The 23,304-nt window shown below is 53.5% G+C and overlaps 1 protein-coding gene across 7 annotated transcripts in view; it reads right to left on the bottom strand.

The window, feature by feature from the left end:
- The window catches only part of nt5dc2 (5'-nucleotidase domain containing 2), a 160,504-nt gene that overhangs the window by 20,569 nt on the left and 116,631 nt on the right, over positions 1-23,304 (bottom strand). For 6 of the 7 annotated variants that reach the window (XM_068024386.1, XM_068024384.1, XM_068024387.1 and 3 more), the window contains 5 exons: positions 20,323-20,507; positions 19,527-19,601; positions 18,862-18,917; positions 18,066-18,159; positions 17,142-17,270 (listed from right to left, as the gene is read on the bottom strand). In XM_068024386.1, coding sequence (XP_067880487.1) covers positions 17,142-17,270; positions 18,066-18,159; positions 18,862-18,917; positions 19,527-19,601; positions 20,323-20,507 — 539 coding nt within the window. The remainder of the gene's footprint in view (positions 1-17,141; positions 17,271-18,065; positions 18,160-18,861; positions 18,918-19,526; positions 19,602-20,322; positions 20,508-23,304) is intronic. The other variant, XM_068024385.1, reaches the window with a different exon arrangement.

The raw sequence follows: 23,304 nt of genomic DNA on the forward strand, positions 1-23,304 counted from the left end.
GTGGCCACTAACGTCAGCAAAGAGACACGTCCATAAGTAATGGTGCATTCTGAATCTGCATTCAGCATTTCCAGGTTAAATGGTTTAACCGTACCAGGGCGACATAGAAAATGCCTAGAGATGTCTCGTTACAATCCAGTGATTCTCAACGGTTTGTTTTCTTCTTCTTCCAGACGTACGTGGTTGGCATCAGGATGAGCAGGGAATTTCCGTCGGACTTCCCACTCCTCCAATGACTGGAGATGGTGTGAAACCGACTCTCTCTCCCACCGCTGGTTTATTTCCCATCACCACCAGCTCCTCCTAGACCTACTTTCACATCTATTTTTTGTTGTCCATTTGGAAATTTGCCCCACACCCTCTTCCCCGTCTTATCCCCGAGGCCAGACCTTCATGTCCGACCCTCACATTCCCTGCATCGGCATCGGGCAGCAGCCCTGCTCCAACTCCAGGCTTAGTTCCATATTGCTCAGGACTAACGGCACCGGCACTGGAGAGGACCCAGTCCATATAGTCAGCTCTGACCAATATCGGCTGGAGCTCCAGCTTGGGACTGAAGAGGAAAGTCTCGAGGAGGGTGGGCGGGGGGGTGGGTGGTCAGGGGAACCACTCCAGTTGTTGTCGCGATGGTGTAGAGTGGGACCGGCTGGTTCAGGCCACTTGCCTGCCAATTACTGCCATCCCCGCTCCCCTCCATCGGGTGAGGCCCCGGTACCATCTTGTACTTAGACCTCCCAGGAACCGAGGATGAGTCCTCCCCTAGCACCAGCTGGCTCGGAGACGTCCGTGCCAACTGATGCCAGAATAAGGCTGGTTTCCCCCAAGCTCCGCCAGCTGGCGTTGGTGGTCCTCCACCGGAGGCATCTGGTGACAACAACCCAGGCCCGGGGCGTTGTCTCCAGCTGGTGCCAGCTTATCTGGGGTGGGGACCCCGCTCAGGGTCACCCATGTTGGGGGTGATTGCCACTTTGGTGAGATCACACGCAGGTCTCCTTTCACTTTTTATTGATCGGTGTCAGCCTCCTCACCTCCGTGGACCCACCTTCAGCCACTCCCTACAATTCCTAAGGGGTATCTAAGTTCCAAAGGCTCTCACTCCCAGGGAGGGTGTGCGCGCCTCAGTGGCACCTCCTCCGAGTGGCAGGGGAATCACATCTCGAGGGTTGATCTCCATCGGCCCTCGTGTTCCTGAACTCGTAGCTGATCCAGCCGCCCTCATCTCAGTTCCCAGAGTCTGACTATTCCCAACCTTCCCTGTCGGTTGAGCACGAGGAAGCTTCCCTGAGGCCCCCCCCACCAACCCCCGTCTTTGGAAGACCAGTTGGGAGCCTCAGTCGGACCACGACCTCCAGTCGTTTAGGCTTTTTCATGTATTTAACACGAGGGCGACGTAGAGTCTGAAACGGAGGCTTCCGGAAGTCCCTTCACTTGGGGGTTTGAGTCCATGCTTGGGGTTTTGCAAAAGGCCTCAAGTATCGACCTTAGCTGGGTTTTAATTCCCTCTATAGCGCCCACCGATTAAGGCCAAGTTAGACATCGTACCTCCAGCACCCTGCTTCACACCTTACACTTTACTGGTATCTGGTCAACTGTAGTCGTGAAGGTATCAGAAGCGAGGTTATTGCCTGGTCCCTGCCCACATGTGGGATCTGCCGGAGCTTCCTGCGGGGGTTTGACGCATCTCCCCGATTCCCTACCACCATAATCCACTGGAACCTGCTTTCCTGACAGGTGAGCTGGTACAGAGTGCGGACCGCCTAGAGAGAGCATCGACTCCAGCAGCTGGCCGTGTGGGTGACCTCAGTGCAGGAGCAGGGTCCGTCACCCACTGGATCTTGCATCACCACTCATTCATGATGAATGGGCTTCCAGGCCAGTGGGAGTGCTGGAGATCACTAGATATTTCAACAGGCTCGGCCAGGGTGTGAACAGTATCGAAGGACAGTGTCCACCTTCCGAGTGGATGATCCACACAGAGGTCGTCCAGAATATCTTCAGGACTTGGTGGGGTGGGGTGGGGTGGGGGGGGGGGGTGGGGGGGGGGGGTTTCCAGATCGATCGATTGCTTGCATCAGCGGACAATCCCCAATCTACTGGAGGATCTCAGGCAGTCAGGACTGTCTTTGGTCCTTGCGTTTCCAGACTCTCTTGCTCAGGGTAGCCTGATCTCCAGGACGCTCGGGAACAATTACAGCAGACGGTGGCTCTGGTTAACCCCATCGTTGACCTCACAAAACCGTCCTCCTTCTGCATCCTGGCAGTCTGATTTCAGGAGGCCGGGGAGAAAGCCAAGTCATTTGGGGATTAAAGACCAGCCCACTTTTTTTTGTTGTTGTTGGCAGCAGTGTGTCTAGAACGTCTGAATGATAATCAGTGCCCCTTGGAAGATGATCCTTTTAGAAGCTGCTGCCTTGTCAGCTTCCCTTCATGTGGCTTTCTCCACCCACCTGGGTGTCTCTTGGGGACTGGGGAGGGTGGGTGTTTGGCTGAGTGGTTTCCTCATTCTGCCTTGTCTTTGGGCGTCAACAAACTGAGTTCTGGGGTTTGCTAAAACTGAACACAGCCTGGAGCCGGGGGAGGGAGGGGGAAAAAGCACGTGGGCGTGCCCTCCACGGACAGGGCATTGAAAAAATGTCTTAAAAGGGAGGTCAATCCTTGTGAAATTTTCCCCAGGGAAACTGTGCCGATGCAACCCGATAATTAGATTCACATTCCCCCCTTCGATATGGCCGTCAATATTTCAGAGCTGATTTTCCATCCAAACACAGCTGCCTCTGTGATGGAGTTCCAATCCACTGAGAGCCCAGCACAGACTAAAGGAATGGCAGAGTTCCCAACAAATTCAAGGGTGTCACAGTTGGCACTTTTGGGAAAGGATTGGGGAAAGTTCTGCTTCAAGCCGGAACGACAGAGAAGTGGGAACTCTGGACAGCTCGTCAACTGTAGCTGCTGGGACAGATACAGAGTGCAGATGGTCAGCGACTAGGCTCTGAGCTGCTGGTACAGATACAGAGTGCAGATGGTCAGCGACTAGGCCCTGAGCTGCTGGTACAGATACAGAGTGTTGATGGTCAGAGACTAGGCCCTGAGCTGCTGGTACAGATACAGAGTGCAGATAGTCAGAGACTAGGCCCTGAGCTGCTGGTACAGATACAGAGTGCAGATGGTCAGAGACTAGGCTCTGAGCTGCTGGTACAGATACAGAGTGCAGATAGTCAGAGACTAGGCTCTGAGCTGCTGGTACAGATACAGAGTGCAGATGGTCAGCGACTAGGCCCTGAGCTGCTGGTACAGATACAGAGTGTTGATGGTCAGAGACTAGACTCTGAGCTGCTGGTACAGATACAGAGTGCAGATGGTCAGAGACTAGGCTCTGAGCTGCTGGTACAGATACAGAGTGTTGATGGTCAGAGACTAGACTCTGAGCTGCTGGGACAGATACAGAGTGTTGATGGTCAGAGACGAGACTCTGAGCTGCTGGTACAGATACAGAGTGTTGATGGTCAGAGACTAGACTCTGAGCTGCTGGTACAGATACAGAGTGCAGATGGTCAGAGACTAGGCTCTGAGCTGCTGGTACAGAGTCAGAGTGCAGATGGTCAGTGACTAGACTCTGAGCTGCTGGTACAGATACAGAGTGTTGATGGTCAGAGACGAGACTCTGAGCTGCTGGTACAGATACAGAGTGTTGATGGTCAGAGACTAGACTCTGAGCTGCTGGTACAGATACAGAGTGCAGATGGTCAGAGACTAGGCTCTGAGCTGCTGGTACAGAGTCAGAGTGCAGATGGTCAGTGACTAGACTCTGAGCTGCTGGTACAGATACAGAGTGTTGATGGTCAGAGACTAGGCCCTGAGCTGCTGGTACAGATACAGAGTGTTGATGGTCAGAAACTAGGCTCTGAGCTGCTGGGACAGATACAGAGTGTTGATGGTCAGTGACTAGGCTCTGAGCTGCTGGTACAGAGTCAGAGTGCAGATGGTCAGTGACTAGACTCTGAGCTGCTGGTACAGATACAGAGTGTTGATGGTCAGAGACGAGACTCTGAGCTGCTGGTACAGATACAGAGTGTTGATGGTCAGAGACTAGACTCTGAGCTGCTGGTACAGATACAGAGTGCAGATGGTCAGAGACTAGGCTCTGAGCTGCTGGTACAGAGTCAGAGTGCAGATGGTCAGTGACTAGACTCTGAGCTGCTGGTACAGATACAGAGTGTTGATGGTCAGAGACTAGGCCCTGAGCTGCTGGTACAGATACAGAGTGTTGATGGTCAGAAACTAGGCTCTGAGCTGCTGGGACAGATACAGAGTGTTGATGGTCAGTGACTAGACTCTGAGCTGCTGGTACAGATACAGAGTGTTGATGGTCAGAGACTAGGCCCTGAGCTGCTGGTACAGATACAGAGTGTTGATGGTCAGCGACTAGGCTCTGAGCTGCTGGTACAGATACAGAGTGCAGATGGTCAGAGACGAGACTCTGAGCTGCTGGTACAGATACAGAGTGCAGATGGTCAGAGACCAGGCTCTGAGCTGCTGGTACAGATACAGAGTGCAGATGGTCAGAGACGAGACTCTGAGCTGCTGGTACAGATACAGAGTGCAGATGGTCAGAGACGAGGCTCTGAGCTGCTGGTACAGATACAGAGTGCAGATGGTCAGAGACGAGACTCTGAGCTGCTGGTACAGATACAGAGTGCAGATGGTCAGAGACGAGACTCTGAGCTGCTGGTACAGATACAGAGTGCAGATGGTCAGAGACCAGGCTCTGAGCTGCTGGTACAGATACAGAGTGTTGATGGTCAGAGACTAGGCTCTGAGCTGCTGGTACAGATACAGAGTGCAGATGGTCAGAGACTAGGCTCTGAGCTGCTGGTACAGATACAGAGTGTTGATGGTCAGCGACTAGGCTCTGAGCTGCTGGTACAGATACAGAGTGCAGATGGTCAGCGACTAGGCCCTGAGCTACTGGTACAGATACAGAGTGTTGATGGTCAGAGACTAGGCCCTGAGCTGCTGGTACAGATACAGAGTGCAGATAGTCAGAGACTAGGCCCTGAGCTGCTGGTACAGATACAGAGTGCAGATGGTCAGAGACTAGGCTCTGAGTTGCTGGTACAGATACAGAGTGCAGATAGTCAGAGACTAGGCTCTGAGCTGCTGGTACAGATACAGAGTGCAGATGGTCAGCGACTAGGCCCTGAGCTGCTGGTACAGATACAGAGTGTTGATGGTCAGAGACTAGACTCTGAGCTGCTGGTACAGATACAGAGTGCAGATGGTCAGAGACTAGACTCTGAGCTGCTGGTACAGATACAGAGTGCAGATGGTCAGAGACTAGGCTCTGAGCTGCTGGTACAGATACAGAGTGCAGATGGTCAGAGACTAGGCTCTGAGCTGCTGGTACAGATACAGAGTGTTGATGGTCAGAGACTAGACTCTGAGCTGCTGGGACAGATACAGAGTGTTGATGGTCAGAGACGAGACTCTGAGCTGCTGGTACAGATACAGAGTGTTGATGGTCAGAGACTAGACTCTGAGCTGCTGGTACAGATACAGAGTGCAGATGGTCAGAGACGAGACTCTGAGCTGCTGGTACAGATACAGAGTGCAGATGGTCAGAGACTAGGCCCTGAGCTGCTGGTACAGATACAGAGTGCAGATGGTCAGAGACGAGGCTCTGAGCTGCTGGTACAGATACAGAGTGCAGATGGTCAGAGACGAGACTCTGAGCTGCTGGTACAGATACAGAGTGCAGATGATCAGAGACCAGGCTCTGAGCTGCTGGTACAGATACAGAGTGCAGATGGTCAGAGACGAGACTCTGAGCTGCTGGTACAGATACAGAGTGCAGATGGTCAGAGACCAGGCTCTGAGCTGCTGGTACAGATACAGAGTGTTGATGGTCAGAGACTAGGCTCTGAGCTGCTGGTACAGATACAGAGTGCAGATGGTCAGAGACTAGGCTCTGAGCTGCTGGTACAGATACAGAGTGTTGATGGTCAGCGACTAGGCTCTGAGCTGCTGGTACAGATACAGAGTGCAGATGGTCAGAGACGAGACTCTGAGCTGCTGGTACAGATACAGAGTGCAGATGGTCAGAGACCAGGCTCTGAGCTGCTGGGACAGATACAGAGTGTTGATGGTCAGAGACTAGACTCTGAGCTGCTGGTACAGATACAGAGTGCAGATGGTCAGAGACTAGACTCTGAGCTGCTGGGACAGATACAGAGTGCAGATGGTCAGCGACTAGGCTCTGAGCTGCTGGTACAGATACAGAGTGCAGATGGTCAGAGACTAGACTCTGAGCTGCTGGGACAGATACAGAGTGCAGATGGTCAGCGACTAGGCTCTGAGCTGCTGGTACAGATACAGAGTGCAGATGGTCAGAGACGAGACTCTGAGCTGCTGGTGCAGATACAGAGTGCAGATGGTCAGAGACTAGGCCCTGAGCTGCTGGTACAGATACAGAGTGTTGATGGTCGGAGACGAGACTCTGAGCTGCTGGTACAGATACAGAGTGTTGATGGTCAGAGACCAGGCTCTGAGCTGCTGGTACAGATACAGAGTGCAGATGGTCAGAGACTAGGCTCTGAGCTGCTGGTACAGATACAGAGTGCAGATGGTCAGAGACTCGGCTCTGAGCTGCTGGGACAGATACAGAGTGCAGATGGTCAGAGACTAGGCTCTGAGCTGCTGGGACAGATACAGAGTGCAGATGGTCAGAGACGAGACTCTGAGCTGCTGGTACAGATACAGAGTGCAGATGGTCAGAGACTAGGCTCTGAGCTGCTGGTACAGATACAGACTGTTGATGGTCAGAGACTAGGCTCTGAGCTGCTGGTACAGATACAGAGTGTTGATGGTCAGAGACTAGGCTCTGAGCTGCTGGTACAGATACAGAGTGTTGATGGTCAGAGACTAGGCCCTGAGCTGCTGGTACAGATACAGAGTGCAGATGGTCAGAGACGAGACTCTGAGCTGCTGGTACAGATACAGAGTGTTGATGGTCAGAGACGAGACTCTGAGCTGCTGGTACAGATACAGAGTGTTGATGGTCAGAGACCAGGCTCTGAGCTGCTGGTACAGATACAGAGTGCAGATGGTCAGAGACTAGGCTCTGAGCTGCTGGTACAGATACAGAGTGCAGATGGTCAGAGACTCGGCTCTGAGCTGCTGGTACAGATACAGAGTGCAGATGGTCAGCGACTAGGCTCTGAGCTGCTGGGACAGATACAGAGTGCAGATGGTCAGAGACTAGGCTCTGAGCTGCTGGGACAGATACAGAGTGTTGATGGTCAGAGACGAGACTCTGAGCTGCTGGTACAGATACAGAGTGCAGATGGTCAGAGACTAGGCTCTGAGCTGCTGGTACAGATACAGAGTGCAGATAGTCAGACACCAGGCTCTGAGCTGCTGGGACAGATACAGAGTGTTGATGGTCAGAGACTAGGCTCTGAGCTGCTGGTACAGATACAGAGTGTTGATGGTCAGAGACTAGGCTCTGAGCTGCTGGTACAGATACAGAGTGCAGATGGTCAGAGACTAGGCCCTGAGCTGCTGGTACAGATACAGAGTGCAGATGGTCAGAGACTAGGCTCTGAGCTGCTGGTACAGATACAGAGTGCAGATGGTCAGAGACCAGGCTCTGAGCTGCTGGTACAGATACAGAGTGCAGATGGTCAGAGACGAGACTCTGAGCTGCTGGTACAGATACAGAGTGCAGATGGTCAGCGACTAGGCCCTGAGCTGCTGGTACAGATACAGAGTGCAGATGGTCAGAGACTAGACTCTGAGCTGCTGGTACAGATACAGAGTGCAGATGGTCAGAGACCAGGCTCTGAGCTGCTGGTACAGATACAGAGTGCAGATGGTCAGCGACTAGGCCCTGAGCTGCTGGTACAGATACAGAGTGCAGATGGTCAGAGACTAGGCTCTGAGCTGCTGGTACAGATACAGAGTGCAGATGGTCAGCGACTAGGCCCTGAGCTGCTGGTACAGATACAGAGTGCAGATGGTCAGAGACTAGACTCTGAGCTGCTGGTACAGATACAGAGTGCAGATGGTCAGAGACCAGGCTCTGAGCTGCTGGTACAGATACAGAGTGTTGATGGTCAGCGACTAGGCTCTGAGCTGCTGGTACAGATACAGAGTGTTGATGGTCAGAGACTCGGCGCTGAGCTGCTGGTACAGATACAGAGTGTTGATGGTCAGAGACGAGACTCTGAGCTGCTGGTACAGATACAGAGTGCAGATGGTCAGAGACTAGACTCTGAGCTGCTGGGACAGATACAGAGTGCAGATGGTCAGCGACTAGGCTCTGAGCTGCTGGTACAGATACAGAGTGCAGATGGTCAGAGACGAGACTCTGAGCTGCTGGTACAGATACAGAGTGTTGATGGTCAGAGACCAGGCTCTGAGCTGCTGGTACAGATACAGAGTGCAGATGGTCAGAGACTAGGCTCTGAGCTGCTGGTACAGATACAGAGTGCAGATGGTCAGAGACTCGGCTCTGAGCTGCTGGTACAGATACAGAGTGCAGATGGTCAGCGACTAGGCTCTGAGCTGCTGGGACAGATACAGAGTGCAGATGGTCAGAGACTAGGCTCTGAGCTGCTGGGACAGATACAGAGTGTTGATGGTCAGAGACGAGACTCTGAGCTGCTGGTACAGATACAGAGTGCAGATGGTCAGAGACTAGGCTCTGAGCTGCTGGTACAGATACAGAGTGCAGATAGTCAGACACCAGGCTCTGAGCTGCTGGGACAGATACAGAGTGTTGATGGTCAGAGACTAGGCTCTGAGCTGCTGGTACAGATACAGAGTGTTGATGGTCAGAGACTAGGCTCTGAGCTGCTGGTACAGATACAGAGTGTTGATGGTCAGAGACTAGGCTCTGAGCTGCTGGTACAGATACAGAGTGCAGATGGTCAGAGACTAGGCCCTGAGCTGCTGGTACAGATACAGAGTGCAGATGGTCAGAGACTAGGCCCTGAGCTGCTGGTACAGATACAGAGTGCAGATGGTCAGAGACGAGACTCTGAGCTGCTGGTACAGATACAGAGTGCAGATGGTCAGAGACTAGGCCCTGAGCTGCTGGTACAGATACAGAGTGCAGATGGTCAGAGACGAGACTCTGAGCTGCTGGTACAGATACAGAGTGCAGATGGTCAGAGACGAGACTCTGAGCTGCTGGTACAGATACAGAGTGCAGATGGTCAGAGACTAGGCTCTGAGCTGCTGGTACAGATACAGAGTGCAGATGGTCAGAGACGAGACTCTGAGCTGCTGGTACAGATACAGAGTGTTGATGGTCAGAGACTAGACTCTGAGCTGCTGGTACAGATACAGAGTGCAGATGGTCAGCGACTAGGCTCTGAGCTGCTGGTACAGATACAGAGTGCAGATGGTCAGAGACTAGACTCTGAGCTGCTGGTACAGATACAGAGTGCAGATGGTCAGAGACTAGGCTCTGAGCTGCTGGTACAGATACAGAGTGCAGATGGTCAGAGACTAGGCTCTGAGCTGCTGGTACAGATACAGAGTGCAGATGGTCAGAGACTAGGCTCTGAGCTGCTGGTACAGATACAGAGTGCAGATGGTCAGAGACTAGGCCCTGAGCTGCTGGTACAGATACAGAGTGTTGATGGTCAGAGACTAGGCTCTGAGCTGCTGGTACAGATACAGAGTGTTGATGGTCAGCGACTAGGCTCTGAGCTGCTGGTACAGATACAGAGTGCAGATGGTCAGAGACGAGACTCTGAGCTGCTGGTACAGATACAGAGTGCAGATGGTCAGAGACCAGGCTCTGAGCTGCTGGTACAGATACAGAGTGCAGATGGTCAGAGACGAGACTCTGAGCTGCTGGTACAGATACAGAGTGCAGATGGTCAGAGACTAGGCTCTGAGCTGCTGGTACAGATACAGAGTGCAGATGGTCAGAGACGAGACTCTGAGCTGCTGGTACAGATACAGAGTGTTGATGGTCAGAGACTAGACTCTGAGCTGCTGGTACAGATACAGAGTGCAGATGGTCAGAGACGAGACTCTGAGCTGCTGGTGCAGATACAGAGTGCAGATGGTCAGAGACCAGGCTCTGAGCTGCTGGTACAGATACAGAGTGCAGATGGTCAGAGACTAGGCCCTGAGCTGCTGGTACAGATACAGAGTGTTGATGGTCAGAGACTAGGCTCTGAGCTGCTGGTACAGATACAGAGTGCAGATGGTCAGAGACTAGGCCCTGAGCTGCTGTACAGATACAGAGTGTTGATGGTCAGAGACTAGACTCTGAGCTGCTGGTACAGATACAGAGTGTTGATGGTCAGAGACTAGACTCTGAGCTGCTGGGACAGATACAGAGTGCAGATGGTCAGAGACGAGACTCTGAGCTGCTGGTACAGATACAGAGTGCAGATGGTCAGAGACTAGGCCCTGAGCTGCTGGTACAGATACAGAGTGTTGATGGTCAGAGACTAGACTCTGAGCTGCTGGGACAGATACAGAGTGCAGATGGTCAGAGACGAGACTCTGAGCTGCTGGTACAGATACAGAGTGCAGATGGTCAGAGACTAGGCTCTGAGCTGCTGGTACAGATACAGAGTGCAGATGGTCAGAGACTAGGCCCTGAGCTGCTGGTACAGATACAGAGTGTTGATGGTCAGAGACTAGGCTCTGAGCTGCTGGTACAGATACAGAGTGTTGATGGTCAGAGACTAGGCTCTGAGCTGCTGGTACAGATACAGAGTGCAGATAGTCAGAGACTAGGCCCTGAGCTGCTGGTACAGATACAGAGTGTTGATGGTCAGAGACTAGACTCTGAGCTGCTGGTACAGATACAGAGTGCAGATGGTCAGAGACTAGGCTCTGAGCTGCTGGTACAGATACAGAGTGCAGATGGTCAGAGACTAGGCTCTGAGCTGCTGGTACAGATACAGAGTGCAGATGGTCAGAGACTAGGCTCTGAGCTGCTGGGACAGATACAGAGTGCAGATGGTCAGAGACTAGGCTCTGAGCTGCTGGGACAGATACAGAGTGCAGATGGTCAGAGACTAGGCTCTGAGCTGCTGGGACAGATACAGAGTGCAGATGGTCAGCGACTAGGCTCTGAGCTGCTGGTACAGAGTCAGAGTGCAGATGGTCAGAGACTAGGCTCTGAGCTGCTGGTACAGAGTCAGAGTGCAGATGGTCAGAGACTAGGCTCTGAGCTACTGGGACAGATACAGAGTGCAGATGGTCAGAGACTAGGCTCTGAGCTGCTGGTACAGATACAGAGTGCAGATGGTCAGAGACTAGACTCTGAGCTGCTGGGACAGATACAGAGTGCAGATGGTCAGCGACTAGGCTCTGAGCTGCTGGTACAGATACAGAGTGCAGATGGTCAGAGACTAGGCTCTGAGCTGCTGGTACAGATACAGAGTGCAGATGGTCAGAGACTAGGCTCTGAGCTGCTGGGACAGATACAGAGTGCAGATGGTCAGAGACTAGGCTCTGAGCTGCTGGTACAGATACAGAGTGCAGATGGTCAGTGACTAGACTCTGAGCTGCTGGTACAGATACAGAGTGCAGATGGTCAGCGACTAGGCTCTGAGCTGCTGGTACAGATACAGAGTGTTGATGGTCAGAGACTAGACTCTGAGCTGCTGGTACAGATACAGAGTGCAGATAGTCAGAGACTCGGCTCTGAGCTGCTGGTACAGATACAGAGTGCAGATGGTCAGAGACTAGGCTCTGAGCTGCTGGTACAGATACAGAGTGCAGATGGTCAGAGACTAGGCTCTGAGCTGCTGGGACAGATACAGAGTGCAGATGGTCAGAGACTAGGCTCTGAGCTGCTGGGACAGATACAGAGTGCAGATGGTCAGCGACTAGGCTCTGAGCTGCTGGTACAGATACAGAGTGTTGATGGTCAGAGACTAGGCTCTGAGGCAATGTGTTCAGATGGTGTCAGTAAAACACAAGGGGAAAAGCAGTCATCTTGGAAAGCAGTGACTCATGACGGCCCAAGTGATCTCCTGGACTCGCTTCGATCGTCTAAGGGGGTCAGAGAGGAATTTCCCACATTTTGTTTTCCCAAATTGGCTTGGGTTTATATGTCTGTTTTCTCACCTCTCCCAGATGATCACGTGGTCTAGGGTGGGGTAGAGAGTCAAGTCTGTGTTGCGATGAGAAGGCATTGCAATAGTCTGGGACGTGCTGGATGGAGCAGACGAGAACCTGTCCATCTGCAGTCACATGTCGGCCAGACCGGGAACGGACGGCAGATTTCCTTCCCTAAAGGACGTTAGTGAAGCAGATGGGTTTTTACAAGGATCCCCTCGTTTTGTTGTCACCATTACTGATACAAGCTTTTTCATTCCACATTTTGATTTCATGAACTGAATTTCAATTTCCCAGCTGCCCTGGTGGGATTGGAACTTGTGTCTCTGGATTATTGGTCCCGGTCTCTGGATTAACTAGTCCAGTAATATAACCACGATATAACCAGGATATTGCCCTTGGGCACAGCTACTGACTGACTGAAGTCACAGAGCCACTGAGCAGGTGGGACCAGGTCCAACAAGCTCACCCATGCAGTGGACAGTTTAACCTCACCCGCTCCCCGACCCTCCTTCCAGATTAACGCCATCTCTCAGAACGGAACGAACCAGCACCAGTTCAGGAAGATCCTCTGGGTAACTGCTCCGCCAACACCCCGAATCTCCAGGGAGGACACAATACAATCTAAGCTGACCTCCAACTCCCTGGAACTTGCAGCGTCCTCTCAGGAACTTCGCAAGCTCCTAGTTTTAATAAGGGCTCTCTGTTCGGCCTGTTGGGTCCAGAGGGCGACGGGACAGTGAGAAGCGATGGAGTCGTACAGCCCAGGAGATGACCGTGACGGATCTTCACGGGAGCCACACACCCAGTCAGTCCCACCTTCCCCAGCCCTTACCCAAACTCAAACTGGTGGGATGGAAAGAGACATACACGAAACACACGGAGAGCAGGGACACAGGAAGACAAGGGCAAATACAAAGAGATTAGAAGAGAATTAAAACAAGCAATTAGGACAAAGAGGATCTGGGAAATTAAATTATCAAGGAATACGATATCTTACACACACACACACACAAACAAATGGAAGTCTCGATTATACAGAGGGTTAGAATGTAGGAGAGTAGCCAGGAATGTATCAACATAACTGTCTCGAGGTAGGAAAGGCAGGGATGAGGGTTTCAGCAGTCGATGAGCTGAGACGGGCGGAGTCAGGCGAAAACAATGGTCTCAGTCTTCCCGATATTTAATTAGAGGGAATTTCCGCTCGTCCAGTACTGGATGTCGGATAAGCAGTCTGATAGTTTAGAGACAGGGGAGGTTTCGAGAGAGGTGGAGGTGAGGTCGAGCTGGGTGTCATCATCATACACGTGAGGAGGGCGAGTCGCTCGGAGAGACAGCGCCCATTTCCCCCTCGAGCTCCTCCCAGCAGCCTGGGCCGGCTCACAGGAACAGGAGGAGGCCATTCAGCCCCTCCTCGAGCCTGTTACACAGGAACAGCAGGAGGCCATTCAGCCCCTCCTCAAGCCTGTTCCACCAGTTAGTTCATGGTTGATCTGTATTTTAACTCCATTTCCCCACCTTGGTTCCCTAACCCTTAATCCACTCACCCAACTAAAATCTATCAATCTCGGGTTTGAAATTCCCAATTGACCCCCCGGCCTCGACAGCTTTCTGGTGGGGGGGGGGGGGGGGAGAAAAGAGTTCCAGATTTCCCCTCCCCCTTTGTGTGAAGAAGTGCTTCCTCACATCACCCCCTGAACGGCCTGGCTCGGATTTTAAGGTTCTGCCCCCTCATTCTGGACTCTTCTTTCCACCCCCACCCCCCACCACAGCAGGCTCGGAGTCAGCGCCTGGGTTCAGCAGCTCCGGGAGTCAAGACTCCTTCCGTCAGCCGTCTGTGCCGATCGGCCGGCCTTTCTGCTCAGGCGGATGGGAATCCTGTTAATCCCTCAAGGGAATAAAGCTAGACTCCTCGTCCTCGTGGGGAGCTGCCTCCAAACACTCGGCACGGGGCCTACTTTGTAGTTCAACACAAAGTTCAAACACAGAGCTGTTGCTCTGCTCCCAGGGCTCAGAATGCAACAAGGTCAAGGGCCTGAATACACAGAGGCCACCTGATATGTCCTGAGGCACTGTGGAAGGAGCTGGAACAATGACAGTTAACCAGGCCCTCGCAAGTCCACCCTTCCCCCACACTCGGTCTCTGATTGCCCTCAGGATGTGGGCACCGCTGGTGAGGCTTGGCACCTTGTGACTGTCAGGCTGAACTCACTCACTGGCTTCAGGAGAGCAGGTTTCCTTCCCGAAGAGGCAGTGTGTGTGTGTGTGTGCGTTTTTTCTTGGCTGTTAAGGGAAGCTTCACTTTCACTGCTCTCAGCTTTTCATTTCCAGCTGGGTGCGTTTGAAAAACTGGACACACTTTCTCGAGCTGCAGAGGCAGCTTTTACACTTCGTTCTCTGCAATACTTGTCCAGTAAAAAAAACACACTGCACGACCGCAGAGAGAGACTCGAGGGTGCAGGGACTGGGTGTGGTGAAGGGTGAAAATGAGGAGAGGACAGGGGGGGGGGGGGGGGGGGGTGGGGAGAAACCGAAGGAGAAAGGGGTGGGGGAGGAGAGAGACTGAGAACGACCTTCTACTCAGTCCTCGAGACAGCAAACCCGCGATGTGCATTGAAGCTATCAATCAATTACAGTCTGGTTGTGCGGAGGGATGTTAGTGAATAGAGTTATTCACAGAGACTGGCAGAAAAACGCAGACAGAATCCCAGCAATAGTACTGAAGACCTGTGCTCCAGAACTTGCTGCGCCCCTAGCCAAGCTGTTCCAGTACAGCTACAACACTGGCATCTACCCTGCAATGTGGAAAATTGCCCAGGTATGTCCTGTACACAAAAAGCAGGACAAATCCAACCCGGCCAATTACCGTCCCATCAGCCTACTCTCAATCTTCAGTAAAGTGATGGAAGGGGTCATCAACAGTGCCATCAAGCAGCACTTGCTTAGCAACAACCTGCTCAGTCACGCTCAGATTGGGTTCCGCCAGGGCCACTCAGCTCCTGACCTCATTACAGCCTTGGTTCAAACATGGACAAAAGAGCTGAACTCAAGAGGTGAGGTGAGAGTGACTGCCCTTGACATCAAGGCAGCATTTGACCGAGTATGGCATCAAGGAGCCCTAGCAAAACTGAGGTCAATGGGAATCGGGGGAAAACCCTCCGCTGGTTGGAGTCATACCTAGCACAAAGGAAGATGGTTGTGGTTGTTGGAGGTCTATCATCTGAGCTCCAGGACATCACTGCAGGAGTTCCTCAGGGTAGTGTCCTCGGCCCAACCATCTTCAGCTGCTTCATCAATGACCTTCCTTCCATCGTAAGGTCAGAAGTGGGGATGTTCACTGATGATTGCACAATGTTCAGCACCATTCGTGACTCCTCAGATACTGAAGCAGTCCGTGTAGAAATGCAGCAAGACCTGGACAATATCCAGGCTTGGGCTGATAAGTGGCAAGTAACACTCGAGCCACACAAGTGCCAGGCAATGACCATCTCCAACAAGAGAGAATCTAACCATCTCCCCTTGACATTCAGTGGCATTACCATTGCTGAATCCCCCACTACCAACATCGTGGGGGCTCACCATTGACCAGAAACTGAACTGGAATAGCCATATAAATACCGTGGCTACAAGAGCAGGTCAGAGGCTAGGAATCCTGCGGCGAGTAACTCACCTCCTGACTCCCCAAAGCCTGTCCACCATCTACAAGGCACAAGTCAGGAGTGTGATGGAATACTCTCCACTTGCCTGGATGGGTGCAGCTCCAACAACACTCAAGAAGCTCGACACCATCCAGGACAAAGCAGCCCACTTGATTGGCACCCCATCCACAAACATTCACTCCCTCCACCACCGATGCACAGTGGCAGCAGTGTGTACCATCTACAAGATGCACTGCAGCAACGCACCAAGGCTCCTTCGACAGCACCTTCCAAACCCGCGACCTCTACCAACTAGAAGGACAAGGGCAGCAGACGCATGGGAACATCACCACCTGCAAGTTCCCCTCCAAGTCACACACCATCCTGACTTGGAACTATATCGCCGTTCCTTCACTGTCGCTGGGTCAAAATCCTGGAACTCCCTTCCTAACAGCACTGTGGGTGTACCTACCCCACACGGACTGCAGCGGTTCAAGAAGGCAGCTCACCACCACCTTCTCAAGGGGCAATTAGGGATGGGCGATAAATGCACGCAGGGACTGAATAAAAAGAGAGGGAGAGGGAACATTGCTGGAATTCAGATCAGAAGAGGAGAAGGAAAGTTTGTCAGGGCTCCCCCTCCCCCACCTGCAGTTGAACCAATAAAAGGTTCTTTCAGTAACGAGAGAGAGAGAGAGAGAGAGAGACATTCCCATCTCTCCTGCATTTTTCACTTCCTCAGGATATTCCAAAGTGCCTCAGATTCCTCCAGTTTTGTCACATTTAAACGCGAACAGTTTAAATTCACTGCTGTTGGATTGGTGTCAGGAGGGGTGGGGCGCAGGACCTGGCAACAGATGGTGTCATGCGATAAAAACACCAGGCCGCTGTGGTTAGCGGGAGCCTCTGTTTGTCAGCAGTGGGCCGGGAACACACTGTTCTTTCAGCAATGACTGCGCAGGAGGGTCTGGCAGCAAAACACGTCAGCACAACCACAACACAGAGCACAACACACCAGCTGCTTGCTGGCACCTAGGCTTTCGGCCTTCCCTGCCCCGGCCTCAGCCGCAGCCTTCCGACGTCGAGGCGGCCTCCGCCTGGGGTTAGGGCACCAAAGTCCCTCGCCCTCCATCTCCTCCCCCCCCCCCCCCCCCACCCCCTTCCTGCCCCTCATTCAAACACTGACAATACAAACCGTAAATCCCGCCCGCACCTCACCTTCCAGGCTCCCTCCTCACTGCGCAACGTAAACCGACCACCCCACTCCGCGCACTTCTCCGGCCTCCCGCCAATCCCCCCCCCCCCCCCCCCCCTTTCACTTCCGCGCGTCGGGACGCAACAGCCTACGACACACCGGGGTTGAGGTGTCCCCCTACCCCTCCCCCGCTCCGAGCCCAGGGGGTCACTCACCGTGATGTCCTTGTACAAGTGCAAAGGGTCAAACTCGATGTCGTGCGTGAGGAAGTAATCATTCGTGACGGCCAGCAATGTCACCTCCGGGATGGAGAAGACATCCATGTACTGCTTCACTGAGGGGCCCTGAGAGAGGAGAGCAAGTGGGGGGGAAAACGGATAAGAGGACACACAACACGGAGAGCGGGTAACAGAGAGACCGAGAGAGCACGCGCACGGACACGGGCCAGAAATCAAGAAACGCTGGCTGCCTTTCGGCTGCGAGACTTAACCCTCAGTGCTGCAGACAAACCCGGACCCCGTCACGTGCAGCCCTCCAGGCCGCTCTCCCAGGCCTCCCCGTTGCCAAGGAGGCCCGAAGCCTCGAGTAGGGCCATGGCCCAATTATCCCGAAAACACCCTTTCAAATTCCACCCGGGAACTTGAAATCAGTTCAACAAAAAAAAACTTGCAAACGATGGCAGCAAAAAAAACCACTCCCCCAAACCGCTCCCCTCGCGGCGATCACCAAGTCCCAGGCCGGCACGTGACTCCAGTCCGCATCACGATTGACTCCAACGCTGCCCTCTGAAGGGGCCCTGGCCGCTCGCTCAGCCGGCCCTGCGTTCCCAGCTGGAGTCTCGCCCCAGAACCGGACCCCGTTCCAGTCAGAATGGATTCAAGAGGGCCATTCGGCCCGTCGCGTCCGTGCCGGCTCTCCGACAGCAAACTCACCTCGCCCCACTTCCTGCAGTCCCTCGTCCCTGGACCCTCTCCAAGGCCTTCACCCTCTCCCTGAAGCGTGGAGCCCAGAACTGGACGCAAACACTCCAGTTCCGGCCCTCCTGAATTGGAGCGCGCCCAACGTATTTACGGAGGTACAGGCCTCGGCCTACGCGGACCCCAGCCTCACCGACTCCCGGGTTGCCTTGGCGCCCTTACCTTGCCATAGAAACCACTGACTTGGTGGAGTGGGATGTGATGAGTGCCGTGGTACATTGCCAACACCTCGTCATCTGGCACAGGCGACAGACCCCTAGGAAAAGTCAACGACACAGAAAGAAACAACTCAAAAGGTGCAAGTGTTGAACAGAATTTCACCCCGAGCCACATCAGGAGATATTAGGGACGGGCGATCAAAAGCTCGGTCAAAGAGGCCGGTTTTAAGCAGCGTCTTAAAGGAGGAGAGAGAGAGGCGGAGAGGTTTAGGGAGGGAATTCCAGAGCTTAGGGCCCCAGGCAGCTGAAGGCACGGCCGCCAATGGTGGAGCGATGGGAATCGGGGGATGGTCAAGAGGGCGGAATTGGAGGAGGGCAGAGATCTCGGAGGGTTGTAGGGGCTGGAGGAGGTTACAGAGATAGGGAGGGTTGTTGGGGGCTGGAGGAGGTTACAGAGATAGGGAGGGTTGTTGGGGGCTGGAGGAGGTTACAGAGATAGGGAGGGTTGTAGGGGCCGGAGGAGGATACAGAGATAGGGAGGGTTGTAGGGGCCGGAGGAGGATATTTATTCCTCAATCCGACAGGTGATGATCTGGGTCATTTATCGCATTGCTGTTCGTGGGATCTTGCTGTGCGCAAATGATCTGCTGCGTTTCCTTCATTACAACAGTGACCACACTTGAAAAAAAAACTCCTTCATTGTCTGTGAAGCTTTGGGACGTTCCCGGGGTGGTGAAAGGGGCTGGAGAAGATTCATGTTTCTGATCCCCTCCAGTGGTGCTGGTCCCTCATTTACTCACCTGTACACTGAACCCATCTGTATGTAATGGAATGCATCTATCTTCATTAACAATCCCTATGGTGAGAGAGAGAGAGAGAGAGAGAGTCAAATCAGAATCAATGTACAGTGACCAGAATAAGGTCCATCCACCTCAGCCACCTGCCAACCACAAGCGGGTTCAGGGCAGGTGGTGGAAGTGGGGGGTATAAAGTGGCCCGTCTGGTGTCAAAGTGGGGGATTGGGGGAGAAAAGAAACACCGGCGCAGCCTTCAGTGGCCGAACAGCCGCAATGTCCCGGAGCAATATCTCCTTCACCCAACAGTCCCGTCACGTGGCGTATTAATAGGCCATCATTACTGGATCAAACGGGGGAGGGGGAGGCGGTTAAGGGGGCAGGGGCAGGTTTGGAATGGGCAGGTAAGGGACGAGGGGAAGGGACGAGGAGGAGGAGAGGGGTGTCGCGAAGAGGGGCGGGGAGAGAGGCAGAAAACCCACTCCGCCCCTGCAGATCGCCCACAAAGGCAAGATGGGGTGGGGCTGGGCCAGCGAAGCCCACCTTGGTCGATTACCCGCCTCTAACCTCACATCAATTCATCCCGTCATTCAGGAGGGAACGGGATGCATTGCACGGGGTGGAATGTTGTTTAGAAACCGGCAAGGAGGAAAAGAGTGGAGGGGGCTCACCTTACTAATATCGTAATGTAGGCCACGGATAGCAAAGTCCGGTCGGTATTCATAGCCCTGCAGTCCTCTCGGATACTGTGACAGTGGGAGAGGGAGACAAGACAACATCACCATTTCACAATTCAACGTGTCTCAGCCACTCACATATCAGCAGAGCAGGAACAGGCCTCGGAGTCAGGAGCCCCATAATGCAGGCCCAACACTCCCTCCGGCGTCGGTACCGAGGGAGCGCCGCACTGTCGGAGGGTCAGCAGCGAGGGAGCGCCGCACTGTCGGAGGGTCAGCGCCGAGGGAGCGCCGCACTGTCGGAGGGTCAGCGCCGAGGGAGCGCCGCACTGTCGGAGGGTCAGCGCCGAGGGAGCGCCGCACTGTCGGAGGGTCAGCGCCGAGGGAGCGCCGCACTGTCGGAGGGGCCGTGTTTCAGAATGAGATGTCAAACCCGAGGGCCCCATCTGCCCTCTCAGGTTGATGGAGGAGATCCCAGGGCCACTCCCAGAAGAACCTGGGCGATGGGCGGACATCTCCCTGGTGTCCCTCAAACCGAACAGCTCTAAAGAAAAAAACCGATCCATTCATTTATCACATTGCTGTTTGTGGGATCTTGCTGTGTGCTAATCGCCCGCCGAGTTTCCTACGTTACAACAACAACCTCACTTCCAGGACTCCCCTCCATTGTCCGTGAGCTGCTTTGGGATGTCGGGAGCTGGTGAAAGCAGCTGGAGAAGACAGGAGTTCCTATTTCGAGTAGCCCTCACTCACTCACCCGCCCCCGGCCTCGGTCTCCCAGCTCACTCACCTTAAACTGCTCAATGAGGATGTCCACGGCTGTGTCGTAGATCATGGAGTTGAGAGCGTTGGAGTAGAGTGCGAGAGTGTAATCATAGTCAAATCCATAGACCTCAATGTCACCGAGGCAGATCTCATTATTGGCATAGATAGTGGAGGAGTTCAGCAGATTACAGACACCAGGAGGGAGGAGATCTGTTTGTGAGAGAGACAGAGCGTAAGACAGTGTCAGACAGACGAGAGAGAGAGAGAGAGAGAACCCATTCCCAAACACGGAGGTCAAGATGACCGAGCCACTCGAACGTCCGAACCTCCCAATCCCCCAGATGCCCTCCCCTGCGCCGCACCCCCAGGGTGAATGACCAACAAACAGTTCTTCTCTGCACCCCCACCGTGTGACGGGCATCTCACCCATCCCGTCAAAAGCAGGGAGATTAGGTTAAACTTGGATCAAACCTCAGTGCGGGCACTCTCGGAATACTGCACACTGCTCCGGTCTCCGTATCACACTCGGAATACCGTGCACAGTTCCAGTCTCCAGAATAGAACTATCAGGAAAGATTGATCAGTCTGGGGGCTCGTCTCTCTAAAAAAGAGGCGGCTGAGGGGTGACCTGATTGAGGTCTTTAAAATGATGAAAGGGGGTTTCGATCGGGTAGACGTAGAGAAGATGTTTCCACTTGTGGGGGGAGACCAGAACTAGGGGGGGCCATCAATATAAGACAGTCAGTAATAAATCCAATGGGGAATTCAGGAGAAACTCCTTTCCCCAGAGAGTGGTGAGAATGTGGAACTCGCTCCCACAGGGAGTGGTTGAGGTGCATAGTATCGATGTATTTAAGGGGGAAGCTGGATAAACACACGAGGGAGAGAGGAATAGAAGGATATGGTGATAGGGGGAGATGAAGTAGGGGGTGGAAGGAGGCTCGTGTGGAGCAGAAACACCAGCACGGAGCGGATGGGCAGAATGGCCTGTTTCTGGGCTGTAAAACTCTGTGACAGTGAGGACCTCCTCTGTTTATGTGGCAGGTCTTGGAGGGTTATGGGGCTGGGGGAGGTTATGGAGATGGGGAGGAGGAATTTCAGAACAAGACTGGGAATGTTTGGAATCTAATCGTTGCTGGGAGCCAGGCTGCGTCAGACAGCACGGGACAGCTGATGGGTGAGTGGGACGTGACGAGGTTTAAAACAGGGGAAAACAAAAGACCCAGATAAAGAGCGGACTTTAAGTTGAGATGTTCAACATGGGTCACAGGAGATCAGCTCTGTGCAATCTCTCTGATTGTGTGTTAATTCAGCTGGTCCATCCTCACAAACATCCCAATCTCACAGGCTTTCAACGCACATTGGGCCTGTTAATCACCTATCAGATTAACTCTGGACTTTGATCAAAGTATCGAAACCATCGGCAAGAGTGTGGAATCACCAGGGTCCCCAGGACCTCGTTATCCCCTCCCTATCTCTGTAACCTCCTCCAGTCCCTACAACCCTCCCTATCTCTGTAACCTCCTCCAGTCCCTACAACCCTCCCCATCTCTGTAACCTCCTTCAGCCCCTACAACTCTCCCTATCTCTGTAACCTCCTCCAGCCTCTACACCCCTCCCCATCTCTGTAACCCCCTCCAGTCCCTACAACCCTCCCTATCTCTGTAACCTCCTCCAGTCCCTACAACCCTTCCTATCTCGAACCTCCTCCAGCCTTCACAACCCTCCCGATCTCTGTAACCTCCTCCAGCCCCTACACCCCTCCCCATCTCTAACCTCCTCCAGTCCCTACAACCCTCCGAGATCTCTGTAACTTCCTCCAGTCCCTACAACCCTCCCTATCTCTGTAACCTCCTCCAGCTCCTACAACCCTCCGAGATCTCTGTAACTTCCTCCAGTCCCTACAACCCTCCCTATCTCTGTAACCTCCTCCAGCCTCTACAACCCTCCCCATCTCTGTAACCTCCTCCAGCCCCTACACCCCTCCCTATCTCTGTAACCTCCTCCAGCCTCTACAACCCTCCCCATCTCTGTAACCTCCTCCAGCCCCTACAACCCTCCCTATCTCTGTAACCTCCTCCAGCCCCTACACCCCTCCCTATCTCTGTAACCTCCTCCAGCCCCTACACCCCTCCCTATCTCTGTAAACTCCTCCACCTCTACACCCCTCCCTATCTCTGTAACCTCCTCCAGCCCCTACAACCCTCCCTATCTCTATAACCTCCTCCAGCCCCTACAACCCTCCCTATCTCTATAACCTCCTCCAGCCCCTACAACCCTCCCTATCTCTGTAACCTCCTCCAGCCCCTACAACCCTCCCTATCTCTATAACCTCCAGCCCCTACAACCCTCCCTATCTCTGTAACCTCCTCCAGCCCCTACAACCCTCCCTATCTCTGTAACCTCCTCCAGCCCCTACAACCCTCCCTATCTCTATAACCTCCAGCCCCTACAACCCTCCCGATCTCTGTAACCTCCTCCAGCCCCTACAACCCTCCGAGATCTCTGCCCTCCTCCAATTCCAGCCTCTTGACCATCCCCCGATTCCCATCGCTCCACCATTGGCGGCCGTGCCTTCAGCTGCCTGGGGCCCTAAGCTCTGGAATTCCCTCCCTAAACCTCTCCGCCCCTCTCTCTCCTCCTTTAAGACGCTGCTTAAAAACCGGCCTCTTTGACCGAGCTTTTGATCGCCCGTCCCTGATATCTCCTGATGTGGATCGGGGTGAAATTCTGTCTGATTTACACTCCTGTGAAGCACCGCGGGGACAGTTCACTGCGTTACAGGCCCTATATAAATGCAGCTTGTTGTTGAATTTACAAACTGGGAAGTGAGAAAGAGATGAGCAACAAGATTAAAAATAGCAGCTCTCCTCATTCAGGAAGGTGCTGCAGCAGCGTGCACAGCAGCCATGCCCTCACTCACGTTCAGCTCCAGAGGTTTCATGGTCATTGCGGCACAGAAAGCTGCCATTCGGCCCATCGAGCCCATGCCGGCTCTCTCTGTAGA

Source organism: Heterodontus francisci, chromosome 49 (genome assembly GCF_036365525.1).
Source record: "Heterodontus francisci isolate sHetFra1 chromosome 49, sHetFra1.hap1, whole genome shotgun sequence".
NCBI lineage: Eukaryota > Metazoa > Chordata > Chondrichthyes > Heterodontiformes > Heterodontidae > Heterodontus > Heterodontus francisci.